The following is a 15005-nucleotide window of genomic DNA, read 5'->3' as shown; positions in this document are numbered from 1 at the left end:
TAATATTCCCCATATCGAATTGTCTACATATTTTTGTTTTTATTTCCTAACCCTCTTTGCCTCCATCTGGCAAAATGTTCTGCTGTTTTGTTTAATTATAGCATGGCACACCAGCGAGAGTGTCTCCCTCCCTATTGCATGGTCCTGTTTTAAAATGCTATGCTCCAACACACAGACTTATTACCGTAGGAGAGGTAGTTGGAAAGAAAGAGGAGTTAGTTGTACCTCTTTTCTTGGTGACTTCTGAATTCACACTGACCCTTGTTTACCATTCTTTCCTTCTCCCTGTCAATCTTCCTTTTATTTTCTGCATTCCTTCTCTCTCATCACGACATTCATCACTTCTTGTTTTCCCCTCTTCACACCTCTCTCACTGCACATTTTCATCCTTTCTCAATTGTTCATACCATCTATTTCAATCTGTTTTTCTTCCCTTTCTTTCTCCTCTTCCATTATCTTCTCTTTCTACAATCCCGCCTCCCCCTCTTGTTAAATCCGTCCATCTTTCACTCCTACTGCCACACACTTTCTCCATTTCTTTTCCCTCTCCACTCCTTTCCTCCACCGTCCTCATCACTGCCCTCCCTCTCCTTCCTTCTTCCTCTGTCGCTCCTTTTTTATCTTCAGGTCTCTAAGTCAGGGCAGCACCAACTCCAACATGCTTGACGTCCAGGGCGGCGCTCATAAGAAGCGAGTGCGTCGAAGCTCCCTCCTCAATGCCAAGAAGCTGTACGAGGACGCCCAGATGGCCAGGAAGGTGAAGCAGTACCTGTCCAACCTGACGGTGGAGACGGACGAGGAGAAACACCAGATCATGTCCCTGCAGTGTGAGCCGGCCTACAGCACCTGTGAGTAGACCAGCCTTTTCTGAGACTGTTTCAGTTTTTGTTATGAATTGCTCTAGCTGTTTTGTAACATACATTCTATGTGTACTGGTGGATTGTCTTTGACCTTTCACCTTTACCCTAATACATACATAGGCTTGTGTAACTAGAATGGTGGCGCATTTGAAGAAGGCTGCATAACTCTGTGCACGAGCATAACCCTTTGTTGAATGATGACCCCCCAACACGTCCTATTAATTACACAATGCAAAAATATTTAACATCTCCAGGTAACACAGTGTAATATGTCATTTTTCAAAGCAGTTTTGTGTAACACCTACTTATGTATTTATGTCTTTATGTAAAGGATCTTTAAGACTGGAAAATAAATAGGGGGAGTCAGAAAAAATAGTAATTATTTGTTTGTGTTAATCAATATAATTGAGATTTCACAGTCATTTCAAAATCAATCATCCTTTGTAGAGCTATAGTTTATAGTACACAAAGATAAAATAGTTATTATTGCCTTGCACTGCCATCTAGTGTAATTGTAAATGTCCTGCAGAAAAATAACTTGCAGTGCATCATTGTAGCTCGACATAATTCATCACCCAGCCTTTCTGTAGAACTAATTATAACACACACACACACACACACAAATCCTGCATTTTTTTTTCATCATAACTGTAGCAGTGCATTAGTGTTTATTCAAAGGTAGTATATCTGTGAGAGACCAGTTGAGGGAACATGTTGATGATATCAAGGCATCAAAATATCATCCAGGCTTTTCTTCACGTCAATATTAGGTGCCGAGTAAGTTTGCTCAAGTGACCGCTTTCTGACTTTTGAACTTGTCAGTCTCGTTCTTGGCTGTTAGAGGATGAATCTGGTTTCCTGTGGAGGTTTGTAAAGTCATGTAATGTGTAAATGTCAGAAGAAATTTAACATTTTTAAATCAAATAGGTCTTGAAAAAATGAGGAATTGTGCAAAAAGACAGCAAAAGTTTGGGAAAATACCGTCAGTCTCAGTACAGATCTACTAATTGATATAGTTGTAAACCCCACTGACATTTTAAGTATTTTTGTTGTCAAGAATAATCATCAGCATGATATTTGTATTGCCTAGTTGACAGTAATACAAGAAACATTGCCCAACCACTATCAGTATACCTCATATTGAGCTGAACATAAGTGCAGTCATGGAGAAACTACATTTGGGAAAAACTGTGGAATTTGTGTGAATATGTTGGAATATGTTGGAGCCTTGTGCATCACTTGCTGTTGATTCATTCTCAGCTGTTTCCTCTGATTTCAGTGTCTAAAAACCTGAGTGAGAGGCGATCCACCAAGTCGGACATGTCTCCCGTGTCTCTACGGTCGGCTCTGCCCTCAGGAAAAACGCAGAACAGGGTGTCGCAGGTTCTCCAGGTTCAGGTCCCGCTGTACCCACTAAGAAAGAAGAGCACTGCCAAAGATATAGGCACACCTAGTATGTTGACCAGTATTTACTTTTAATTAAGACTTCTTTGCTTTTTTTTTTTTTTTTCCAATTTCAGGTTTCATTCTACTTTCTGCATGTTTTTATTTATATCATGTGACTGTTGCACACCACATGACTTAAAGCTCAGCTAGCTAATACAGGCTGTGGTACCTTTTGATGATGGGTTAATGTCCTACATTGTTTTCTTCATAGTAGCAAATGATGTAGTGTAATATTTGAGGATTAATTAATAACTTCTTATTAAATTGTATTTTATTTCTTTTATTTTCCAGATTCAGCACTTTTGAAAACCTAACTCCTCAGAAATTATTACACTGATTTGGAGAATATTAATAAGGATCACATGGACTCACAACTACTATTTAGAGTAGAATTTAATTTAATTTAATTTTGTTATAATCTAATAAAGACTTGAATCCTTCAAAGTACATTACAACAAACAGAATAGTAAATACAGCAAATACAAGTAATTCATATCCACATTCACACATATATTTAGGATATTAAAGCAGCACTAATTATTTTTCTGACCACTAGAGGGTATTGAGAGCTCAATCTCTGTTTGTAAACACACAATCAGTCCTGCCTCCAGGTTTACGGTAGATCGCTTGTACAAAACCACAGGTTAAGGCAAAAAAAAATTTTGGTTGGATGGAAATGTGGGAGACATTTTACTCTCACAAGGCTCTTGTTAGATTACTTGGATTATTTTGTCTCTGATCTCCAAGTCAAAAATGTGGTGAAGCTACAGACTTTCAGCGACAAGTTAAACAACTGCTTTGAATGAACTTTCTGTCACTGTAGTGCTGATTGCAGGGACAGAGCCAATCACGCAACTGATCTGAAATTTGAATCCGTTTATCTGCACAATGAGTGGTTTCAGGGACGCTTTAAATGTGAAGTGGGACGGGGAGAGTGCTGGTTTTATACTGGAGGGGGAGGAGTGGGCAGAGCTAGTTTTATTTAGTATATTATTATCCTAAATTAAAATAAACAAGCTGAAGAAAATAATTTGTCTACACTAGTGAAGTGTAAGTGAAGGAAAACCCATAGTTTCCCACTATCAGAGGTGTGTCAGGTCTGTTTACGCCTCTATAACCTTTCATTTTTGGGGTCTCTCTTTTCCTCCAGACTCAAATTCTCCTCAGGTGGTGAAGAAACCCCCAGTGAGCTCAGCAGAGGAGTGGAGCACCAAGAGACAAGCTGACGACACCGTTTCCACCATCTCTTCCCTTCACTCCAGCCCTACCGTGTCCCCACAGGGCTCTCCACGCAAAGGTCTGGAGCAGAAAAAGGGATTTTCACACTGTGTATTTGTAACCCAGAGTTATCCTGGGCCTGAGGCACAGAGCTAGCCCAGAGCGGATTTAGCACCTTGTCATACACGTTACCTCAGGGCTAAGATCTATAATTCTATCGATAACTCAACTAAGTTTAGATGATTTGTGCCAAGGGTTTATGTACAGGTATGAAGACAATAGAAGATTTCAGTTTCAAAATGAAATGTATTTTGAAAAGTTTGGAGATTGCACAAATTCTTTTTCATTCTGGGTGAACTTTTCTCTGTGTCTGCAGTTGTACACCCACTTTCATTTCACATGCTTTTTGGGACATGCCGCCTGAGGAGTCAGACTGACTCAAAACACACTGTCAAACACATGCTTGCATGTTTGCTTACTGAGCAATTACTTTGTTCATCTGTTGCCTTCTGTATGCTTTTTTCCCTTATATGCACTAATACAATTTAAGGAAATTAATGAAAAAAACACCTGGTGTTAATTTATTCATTTTTTTAATTGATTAATTAATATTAATTAATAAAAAATAATGAGAACACATATCAGAAATACATATCTATTTTTTGCGCTTTATGTTCCCCTCATTCAAAAGGAATACATAAGTAATAAATAAATAGATTAATTGATTAAATTTTAAAATAGATATTTTTGAACTCTAGGTTAAATGTCAAAGCGTACATCTGTCTTATGTTAATTGCGATTCTGGTCTTTTTATTTCTTCCCCTATTGTTCTGTCTCCCTCGTCCTTTCCTCCCTCCTCCCTCCAGTAGGGGGCGTGCCCAAGTCCCAGAACTCCAGCCAGATGAACCTGTCAGGATCGTCATCCTCGCTGACCAGCGACGCCAGCACCAAAGCCGGAACCATCAGCCTGCGCAGCTACGGCATAGGTGGGGCGCTCCTCCACAAGAGGATCCTACTGATGACCAGGCAGCACAGCAGAGAGGAAGGCAGGGAGAGAGAGGAGATGACAGAGGAGGACGAGGAGACAGATCAGAGAGGCTTGTTTTCCTCAGAGCAGAGGAGAAGCAGAGGGAGAAGTTGTGAGACCCAGCAGAGACATCCAGGGCCAACAGTGCTAGGGACAAGAGCAGGAAGCCCTACCCAGAGATGGACAGGGACGCCTGGAATACATTCCTCGTCCCATCCAGGGCTGGAACCCATGACCCCTTCCCCTCCTCCTCCTCACCCCCAGTCCATCTCAAGCACAGGAACAGAGTCAGGCAGCCCCTTGAGGCACAAAACTCCCCAAGAATCCCCGATCAGGAAAAGGCTGACATCACCATTTAGGAAGCTGAGAGAGAGGAGTCAGTCCAGGGAGAGGATGAAGACAGTCAGATTCAGTCTGGAAGGTGGAGAGGAACCAGAGGAAGTGGTGCCATTTTTTTCCCAGGACATGAGACCAGGGCAGGCAAAGCAAAGAGCAAGGAGGGCAATCAGTCCCAACCCCCTCATGTGGCTCTGCATGGACACACAGAAAAGGAGGAAGACTGTCTGACAGAGAGAACAGGGCTGACTAATCAGTTTATTTGTTGAGGGAAAGCAGTAGACTGTAGAGAAAATAGAGGAACCAAGGATGTTAGTGGTGAATCAGAGAGAATATTGTGCAGAGAGATAAACAATTTGTTCCTTTTATGAAGGAAAATACATTTATATCAGTGGTGGAGGATACAGTGATGACGCCGGATTTCAGTGTTACTGCAGAGAGAAGAGCCTTAGCACCGATGATGTGATTTGAGGCTCTGAGCAACACTTGAAAAGCAGCCTGAATGGGTATTCATAGTAAAGATTTGCATGGTTACGTTTGGAAGCAGCCAACACGTCACTGATAAGGAAAATAGATTTTGTCTGTGGCAGTGTCAACACGATGACACCGTTCCATTTCAAGTAGTTTTCTGAGTTCTTCCAGTGTTTCTGTATTCATTGGACTTGTTCTTTGAGTTGTTTAAGTATTCTCTTAGAATATCACCCACAGCCAAATGTAGCAAAATACTGTGTGCACCGTCCGAGCAGAAAACATGCCTGCATCCAGTCATCATTCCCTTTTTTAGCACGACGTCTGTGTTTTGGTATGAGTTTCTCCCATACTACGCATTGTTTGTGTTTTTGTGTAATGTTTCGTTACATTTCCTATATTTAGAAGCACTTTAATACATGTATTTTTTATGTAAAGTTTGTACCAGGGTCCCTAGAGTGTCCTGTTAGATTTTGATAGAAGTTTTTCAGAGTCTCTGTCCACACTGAGATCATTGATATTTGTCACAGGCATCTTTGATTGCCCACTTCTAAACTTTTGCTCCATAAGTGATTCATCAACCAAAAGAAATGATAGGGCAAACAGTATAGAGCAGCACATAAAGGCACCCTGGTCAACAATCTCACCTCATGCCCCGAGTTAACAGATGCCAGAGCTATATAACTACAAGATTTATTACTGTGGGTCACAGGATGCTCTGTGCGTATGCCCTCAGTCTGTGAATCCACCTACTGTATAACCTTCAGGTGAACATGCGTCACATAGTGACAGTGATGAAGTGTTGCTAATTCCAGCTGGGTTAGCAATGTAACTTTGAACTATTGGCTATTAAAAGAGTGCAGGAACTTCAAATTGTCTCCCCACTTTCTCAAATCAGTATGGATGTAGTTTAGTTTCCTAACATGTTATGAGTACAAATCAGCTCAGACAGCTGGGACCCCCTCTGCAAACACAGAGACACAGTGCCAAAAATATTAAGTAAGCTAACTTGCATCACAGAACATGGCACTAAAAGTATCAGGGTCAGGAACCACCCACACTGTATGAAGTCTGCACTGCACTGCAAAAACGCAAAATCCTACTTGTTTCACTTGTTTCAAGTGAAAATTCACTTGAAACAAGTGAAAATTTGCTTGTTTCATTGGCAAAATTTGCCAGTGGAAAAAGTGAAAATTCACTTGAAATAGGTGAAAATTAGCTAGAAACAAGAAACAAATTTTGCCAATGAAACAAGCAAATTTTCACTTGTTTCAAGCAAATTTTCACTTGAAACAAGAGACAATTGTCTAAAAACAAGTTATGTCTGAGGTGATCATGTCTTATTTTAAGTGTAATGAGATATTTTGACTAGTAATAAGACATTTTTGACTTGAAATAAGACAAATAATCTTGGTAAGATTTTGAGTTTTTGCAGTGTGTTGCTACTGTAAGACACGTAAGGTATAAACATCCACCAAATGGCATATGCTACACATTTTAGCAGTGTTACCTTGAATGCTCATGGAAGAGGAGTATTCATCCTGACCTCCCAGTTTCTTCTTTGGATGCTGCTCATCTGTATTTATACACTACAGACACTTTCCTCATTCTTTTCCTCTCTCCCTTCTTTCTTGTCTCCTTCTTCCCATCCTTTCTTTCCCTCCCTTCCTTCGTCTTGCCTTCCTTTCCATCCTTTCTGTTCAGCCCTCTGTCACTCTCCCTCCTTCCTTCCCATCCACCTTATATCTCTCCATAATTTTCTTGTACTCTTTCCAATTTTCCCTCTTTAATCTGCTTCACCCCATTTTTAGGACGGAGAGGTTTTTTTTTTAAAATTATCATCTGTATTGTCACTTCACTTTCAAATGTAAATACTAAAAGTGCGTTAAAGTTTGAATAGTTTCCCTCTCTCTTCCCTCCATCCAGGCTATGCTCTCCTACCAGCTGGGAAGGCAGACAACCTGTCAGACTCCAGTCACAGCGAGATCTCCTCCCGCTCCAGTATCTGCTCAGTCGACTCCATGCCTGCCCCTGGGCCTGACGACCGGTGTAACAACAGCAACAGGACCTGTACGACAACAGCTGCCGCTGCTGTTGAGAACACAGCTGCCTTGCATACACACTCAAACGCTGATTGCAACCAGCCTAGCACAAGGTAATTCAGTTCAATCCAGTGCCCTGCAACTTATCTAATCGCCACGGTAGGTACTGATTCAGGGGAAATATCAAGGGAGGGAGATATCAAGTAATCTGACAGACTTGGGAACAAACAGAGTGAGCCAGGACGAGAAACGTTTAGCAGTGGAGAGAAAATGGAAAAGTCCATAGGGATTGATTGAAATGATTACTAAAAGTAATTAGTTTCTTCTCTTCTCTTTTTGCAGTAGATTGTATTGATGTTATAATAACACAGTTACAAATTCACTTGTCCACACTTGCCTGCAGACACAGCTTGGCCACCATTAGTCTTCCTGGAGTCCACAAAAAAAGGTTTTACCACACGCAAAACAAGGACGGCTGCAACTAAGAATTATTTTCATAGTCATTAATTAGCAGAGGCCAAAGTTGTGTCTTCAGATAGCTTCCTAATCTGACCAGCAACCCTAAAAACCTAAAGCACTCAAGGCCATGAACAGGGAAAAGTAAACAATTTGTGAATGGAATTAGCAGATGTTTGGGATTTTTTTTTTTTTGCGCTTAATTTCAGTCGACTGACTGATTGATTAATGTACCGTTAATTTTCTCAGCACTAATCACAAGACAGACAGGGCATCAGGATTACCATTCGCAGGCCTTGATATACATAAACAGTGCAAACACTACAACTTCAACAGCATAATTGAATACATAATTAATCGTGCACATTCATACAAATTGTTCACACACAGTCAAGCTGATTAACACAAGATAAGGGTACACATGCAGATGAATGTTTTCATCGCACTTGCCAACGCACATTCACACACACACACACACACACACACAAATGCTCTCTCTTACAAAGATCATGTGGACCGTTTGTTGGCTATCCTTGGCGTTCATCCTCAGGTTTTCAAAGTGCGCCATCTGTGAGAGTGTGAGAGTCATAACGTGGGAGGACACACACGCTCACACACACACAGGTGTCAAATCTAACAGAGGTTCATCATGGCCAAAGGACATTTGAGGATACAAAAACAGTGTCTGTGCTGTGGGGTGGGGCCTCTTGTTACTGCAGAGACTGAATTGTTTTTTTTTTTTTTTTCCGGTCTTGACTTTGAATAGGCATGCATTCTGCAAGCTTCAAACAGCAAACACACACACACACAGAAACATTCCCAATGGTAATATAAACATCAAGGCACCACACATTTTAGCCCAACACACACACACACACACACACACACCTCCCATAAGCTGCCTTTCCTCTCCCAGCTGGATTCCAATTATGTCCTTTCCTCATTAAAACGCAGAGAACAGGAAGTCGTAAACACGGCAGGTTTTATTAGCATCCCACATTCACTGACCTCCTCTCTGTCCCTTTCTCCGTTAACAACGTATCGCTTTTAATGCAGGCAGCTTTCTAATCTGGCCAAGTAAACAACACGCCTTTTTTATTGTCTGCTGTTTGTTTATTGTTCCTCTATGATCAGGCCATTCTGTCTCATAAAGCGAAGACTATAAAATATCACTGGATGCAATAATCTGTCTGCTTCTCTGGTATTATATTACCTTGGCAGCCTTGCCATATAACATCAGCCTGTTTATGAAATATGGTTTGGTTTCACTGAGTGGCTGGTTTGCCCAGTAAAACCTTGTCAGTGAATCAAACTGTTGGTTCATGGAAACCATCCGAGGAGAAAAAAGCTTTTTTTTTTGTTTTTGTTTTATTACCAAACAGTGCCCCAGACCAATATATCACGCAACAAAAAAGCTGACAGGCGAATTTTGGTTATGAATTTTTTAAAAGAGGAACTCTTGTACAGATGAGGCTTAAATTGTAACGGCGAAAGATTCGCAGTAAACACATTTTACAGAGAAACCGAGTCTGCTCTGTTATGATTCATGGCTGTTAAACAGTCGAGTAATCCAAACAATAACTCATCCGAACAACAACTTATTGTGGCTGAAGGTCAAAGACTGTCAAGAGAGAACACAAATAGGCTTTGTCACATTGAACTTTGCCCCGCTTTCATTTGTCTTCTTTTGTCCAGTGTTTTGTCAGAGCACGACTTGGTGACCCGCGTGTCCTCTACCCCACAGCTTTTTATAGTTTGTTTTTTTACACGGCCTCCGACTGCCTCCCATATCTCTTCATTGGTGGTGCGTGGCAATATGACATGGTCGTCTACATTCACCTTCACAGCCACAAAACAGTTTGCTAGAAAATCACATGCCAAAAATCACTGGTTGTTGTTCTTGGAAGAGGATTCTGGGATGAAGTGAGCACCGTCAGCTCCTGTGTTTGCATTCCCACTGCACCCCAACACTGCAAAAACTCAAAATCTTACCAAGAATATTTGTCTTATTTCAAGTCAAAATGTCTTATTTCTAGTCAAAATATGTCATTACACTTAACCCTATAAAGCCTGAACTATGAAATAATTGGCAGAAAATTCAAATTTTTTGAAATTGAACCCTTTATTTAGTCCTATAACAAAATATTAAAATACATATATATATATATATATATATATATATATATATATACATATATATATTTATATGTTATTACACAACCTTTCTGGTGTATGATATATGATATGTACTTGAAGTGCCAATGGTATGGACCAGGATGAACAGGGTTAAGTGTTCAAAGGTATACAACAGTATTTTGGTCAAGTATTGATTAAACTGAAAATGAAGAACGGAATTGAAAATGTGTATCATATATGATACAAATGGATTTATAGGGTTAAAATAAGACATGATCACCTAAGAAATAACTTGTTTTCAGACAAGTTTCACTTGTTTCAAGATTGAATCGTAGGCTGGACTTGATTCAATTTTGCCCAAAGAGAACGATGACCTGGATAAATGAGAATATCCATAGACACACTCGTTTCAAGCTAATTTTCACTTGTTCCACTGGCAAATTTTGCAAATGAAACAAGCAATTTTCACTTGTTTCAAGAGAATTTTCACTTGAAACAAGTGAAACAAAATTGTCTAAAAACAAGTTACTTCTGAGGTGATCATTACTTATTTTAAATGTAATGAGACATTTTGACTAGAAATAAGTCATTTTGACTTGAAATAAGACAAATATTCTTGGTAAGATTTTGAGTTTTTGCAGTGAAGAACAGACAGCGTAATGCAAAATAAAGAGGAGATGTCATTTTGCATGCGACTGATAACAGCAAAACAGTAAAGTTGAACTGTTTTCATAATTATGTACTACTGTGTTGGTGAGTTTGGGTTGGGAAAGGAGACGTGCGGAGCTTCAAAATGACATTGAGAATGCTTGAAAAGCAAGAGCTGTTGCAGGGGCCAGTTTGGGGGTTCAGGAGCTGAACCCTCAGTGCAAAAAGGGAGACTGGTTCTCAGTGGGAACACGGGTAAGGATCCCTGGTTCCTCAAAAGGGTGTCTCTGTTCCAGGGACAGTTCCTGCTCGGAAAAAGGGACATTAAATGCTTTTCATTTTAGTTCCTCAGAGCCTCCACTTTTTTTGTCCTCTTACACTTTAACACTCATTTTTCCTCTGTCATTGAGTCTCTTTCTCTCTTTTCTGCACCAGTTCCTCATCGTTGGCTCGAGGCTGCGTGACGCGAGCCTCCACCTTCACCTCCTCCGTCTCCACAGAGGAGCTGACGCCGGACCACACCTCCCTGGACTCGGTGGTCGACAGTGGCCGCGGCAGCTGGACGTCCTGCTCCTCCAATTCCCACGACTCCTTCCAGAGCCTCCCCGCCTCCTCGTGTCGGCCCTGGGACCACGGCATCCACGGCCCCCCGCACGCACACGCGCTCCCGCACACGCACCTGGGCGGCTTCAGACACACGCAGCTGTCCGGGCCGATCGCGGAGGTGGAGGCCGGCACGGCGTGGGCGAACGAGGACAACGCCAAGCGGAACTCCAAGGACTCCAGCTCGGAGCTGTCGAACCAGTCGCGGCAGAGCTGGGCGTCGTCCAGCTCGCTGTCGGACACCTACGAGGGGAATTACGGGACGATAAAACGCCGCAACACCTCGGAGCACCCCTCCTCGCCAGCCCATGAGGAAGGAGGGCAAAGCACAGACCCTGCCTACAAAACGGTGACATCAAGCACAGAGAAGGGCCTGATAGGTGAGGGGCTGGGTTGCGAGTTTGATTCCCTGTGAGCACTTTAAGTGTGTGTGCCTCCACCGTGGTGTGTGTGTGTGTAAATAGGGACAGTCCAATACAATTTTCCCCATCCGTGGCTTTGCTTTAAATTCATTTTGGCCACAACAAGCCAAGCTAAACAGTTTCAAGATATTAATTGGCTCATGCTTAAGTTATCTTGATACTGATTATCAAAATGGCTCTCCATATAGTTTAAGCTCGCTTGCTATGAATAAGGTTAAAACTGCAATTTGAAGTGATTCATTGCAGCGTTCTGTCCTGCGCGTTGCGTTTATGTTCCAGCGAACAGCTGACAAATGCCGCACCTTGGCATTTCTCAAACCTTGGGCCGAGATCCAAACGAGGTCCTGCTCCTGTTGCTGTTGGCTCCCCACCTGACAGGAGTTATGGAGCGTCCTCATGAGCCCGGGTGTAAATTTTCCTTTAGGCTCTCTGGCTGATACAGTCGTTTAAGATCCCCCGCCACAGTTTCATTAGAAGCTGAGAGACTGTACAGTTTACCGGTTGTAGAAAAATGAAAAACAGTCGCGCTCTTTTTCACAGGTTAAGGCGCTTCCGTGCATCCTTTGTTACTGAGCCTAAGGAGTTTAGTCAGTGTTTTGTCTGTATTCACTGCAGCCATCCATCCCACCTGTTGTATATTTTTCATTTGACACTGCAAAAACTCAAAATCTAACCAAGATTATTTGTCTTATTTCAAGTCAAAAATGTCTTATTACTAGTCAAAATATCTCATTACACTTAAAATAAGACAAGATCACCTCAGAAGTAACTTGTTTTTAGACAGTTGTCTCTTGTTTCAAGTGAAAATTCACTTGAAACAAGTGAAAATTTGCTTGTTTCATTGGCAAAATATGTTTCTTGTTTCTAGCTAATTTTCACTTATTTCAAGTGAATTTTCACTTTTTCCACTGGTAAATTTTGCCAATGAAACAAGCAAATTTTCACTTGTTTCAAGTGAAAATTCACTTGAAACAAGTGAAAATTGTCTAAAAACAATTTACTTCTGAGGTGATCATGTCTTATTTTAAGTGTAATAAGATATTTTGACTAGAAATAAGGCATTTTTGACTTGAAATAAGACAAATAATCTTGGTAAGATTTTGCGTTTTTGCAGTGGACACATTTTAGTGCCTGCCTAGTCACATATTGTGTTGGTGGAACATCTCATTGATTTAATTTTCCATTATTTTCTTTTATTCTCCCCCCTTCATACGTTTCCTTTCCTGCAACTTTATCATTCCCCTCGCCCCTCACACCCTTCACTTCCTCGCATCCCTCCTTCTTTTGGTCCACACCTCCATCCAGTGTACTGTGTCACCTCCCCCGCCAAGGATGAGCGTTACCGAGCTCCCCCTCCCACCCCTCCAGGCTACCAAGGTCTGGCTCTGGGGGATCTGGGCCTCCTAGATGGAGTCGCAGGTGGGCCAGGAGGTCTTCCCAGGCCTCCCCACCTCAGACCCCCAGACTACAGCGTGGCCCTGCAGAGGAGCAAGCTGCTGCAGAGCCCCGGAGCGGCCGGAGGGCTGGCGGAGGCTCGAAGGCTGGCCGGTAACCACCACCATCACCAGGAGGCGCGGACGACGGCTTCCCTGCAGGGCCAGGGCTCCTCCAGACCGCCCAGCATCTGCCTGCCGCCGCAGAGGCCGGCCGACAGTGAGGACGGTACGTGCTCATAGGCAGAGGAAATGATACCACTCGACTTTTTAGCACACTTATTCAGCATGTTCAAACATTAGAAAAAAGATTCTAACTCTAATTTCATCATTTTACTTTGCCCCCCCATCAACAAGGAGACTTTTATTACCTATGTTCAATCAGAAATGAGCTGTTTTTGCTTTGTTTGATCATTTCGACTGATTAGATTGGTCTTAATTGCAGTTCCTTTTAGCTTTGTGAAGCCTGTTGATGCCACAGTTAACATCTGGCCTCTCATCACTCTTCTGTCCTCCAGACGAACAGGTGTCGGCGGTGTAAAAATGGTGACGTCACACACACACACACACACGGACACGGACAAAGTCACGTCGGATGGGCCGCGGACTCTAAGCTAAGCAGCCTGCTGTCATCGTTCTTCAGAGCACACTCTCCTGGCCCCGCCCACAGCCCTGTGTGACATCACCACGGACCATCATGCACCTCCAGACCAGACCATCACGTGACCTCTCTCCGCCTCCCAGGAGTTGTACTGTAACTGTACTCATCTCTTTTAAACCCATTTTAAAAGAAGAAGAAGAACAAAAAAAAAAAAAAAGGTTTTAGAAACTTTAAAAAAAAACAAACTCTCGAGTGAAACAGGACTTTTAGGCGCCGTGTGATGGATGTCAAACGAGAACAGAACAAATCACAGGAAAGAGTGGCGGTGGCGGCGGCGGCGGCGGCGGCGGCGGCGGTGATGCCTCATGAGAAGAAGTCAGCCTCCTCAGAAACAGACCACCATGTACCTCCATTTTGCGCCACAAGCTCTCTTGTCTACAGGCATTTTCCATTGTTTTTACAGTCTCAACATGTTGTACAGTGATATTTTTCTGTAAAGTGTTTGTTTTTTTTTTCCCTTCAATTGCATCTCTGAGCTTTAAGCAGAATGCAAAGAGTTTAGCTATGAAAACATTCAGGAGGAACGGACAAAGGGATAGAAAGCTGCAGTCAGTGGTGTAATTTTACCACAGTGAGCTTGAGTTTTTGTTTTCTGGCTGCTGATTCACCTGCAGATCGAGATGAAATTTTTGACCCACAGATTTCTGACCTCTGATTAAATGGCTTTTATCGGCCTCTATGTCTAATGCTGTTGAAAGAATAACAAGGAATATCTAGAAATTGGCCTCAGCAGTGGTGTCGGTGGTTAGATGCCTCCGCCTCTAAATGCAGAAGCGCAGCAGCAGTGAAGCTGAAGCTCGCCGTGCTCAAACTTTACACTTTGGACTGTCCCGCCTCCTACTGGAGGTCAGGAAGGCCCTCAGGAGCCACGAGGGGGCCTTTTTACATTTGTTTCCCCTTGCTTGGGAGAAAGTGCAAGAACCTCCTGCAGGAGAACAGAGTGTGTGTTTGTGTTGAGCACTTATTGTACTTTGTTGAGCTTTAAAAAAAAAAAAAGAAGAAAAAAAAACCAGAAAAAAAAGAAAACAGCATCTCAGGCAGTTCTGTGTGTCTGTGCGTCGCGCTCTCCTCTCCTCTCCTCTCCGCCACGCAGCGGCCTCTCTTATTGCTCGTTCAGACTAACGCGAGGTACTTTAGCGGCATGCTGCCTCCTGGATGTTCTATAAAACCTGTATTATAACTCGTTTTTAATGAACTGAAGAACAAATGCCTCACCGCTTCCTGTAGAGTAAAACACGTGTTATTTTAT

General features: G+C 42.3%; 1 protein-coding gene across 5 annotated transcripts in view; it reads left to right on the top strand.

The window, feature by feature from the left end:
• rapgef6 (Rap guanine nucleotide exchange factor (GEF) 6) overlaps window positions 1-14765 on the top strand; it is a 188188-nt gene extending 173423 nt beyond the window's left edge. For 4 of the 5 annotated variants that reach the window (XM_030069454.1, XM_030069452.1, XM_030069453.1 and 1 more), the window contains 8 exons: window positions 628-848; window positions 2140-2313; window positions 3457-3603; window positions 4391-4510; window positions 7282-7510; window positions 11070-11620; window positions 12968-13324; window positions 13614-14765. In XM_030069454.1, coding sequence (XP_029925314.1) covers window positions 628-848; window positions 2140-2313; window positions 3457-3603; window positions 4391-4510; window positions 7282-7510; window positions 11070-11620; window positions 12968-13324; window positions 13614-13636 — 1822 coding nt within the window. In that variant the 3' untranslated portion in view covers window positions 13637-14765. The remainder of the gene's footprint in view (window positions 1-627; window positions 849-2139; window positions 2314-3456; window positions 3604-4390; window positions 4511-7281; window positions 7511-11069; window positions 11621-12967; window positions 13325-13613) is intronic. The other variant, XM_030069451.1, reaches the window with a different exon arrangement.
• The last annotated feature ends 240 nt before the right edge of the window (window positions 14766-15005 follow it).

The sequence above is a fragment of the Myripristis murdjan genome, chromosome 14, assembly GCF_902150065.1.
Source record: "Myripristis murdjan chromosome 14, fMyrMur1.1, whole genome shotgun sequence".
NCBI classification, from domain to species: domain Eukaryota; kingdom Metazoa; phylum Chordata; class Actinopteri; order Holocentriformes; family Holocentridae; genus Myripristis; species Myripristis murdjan.
This window is presented reverse-complemented; position numbering and strand designations above follow the sequence as displayed.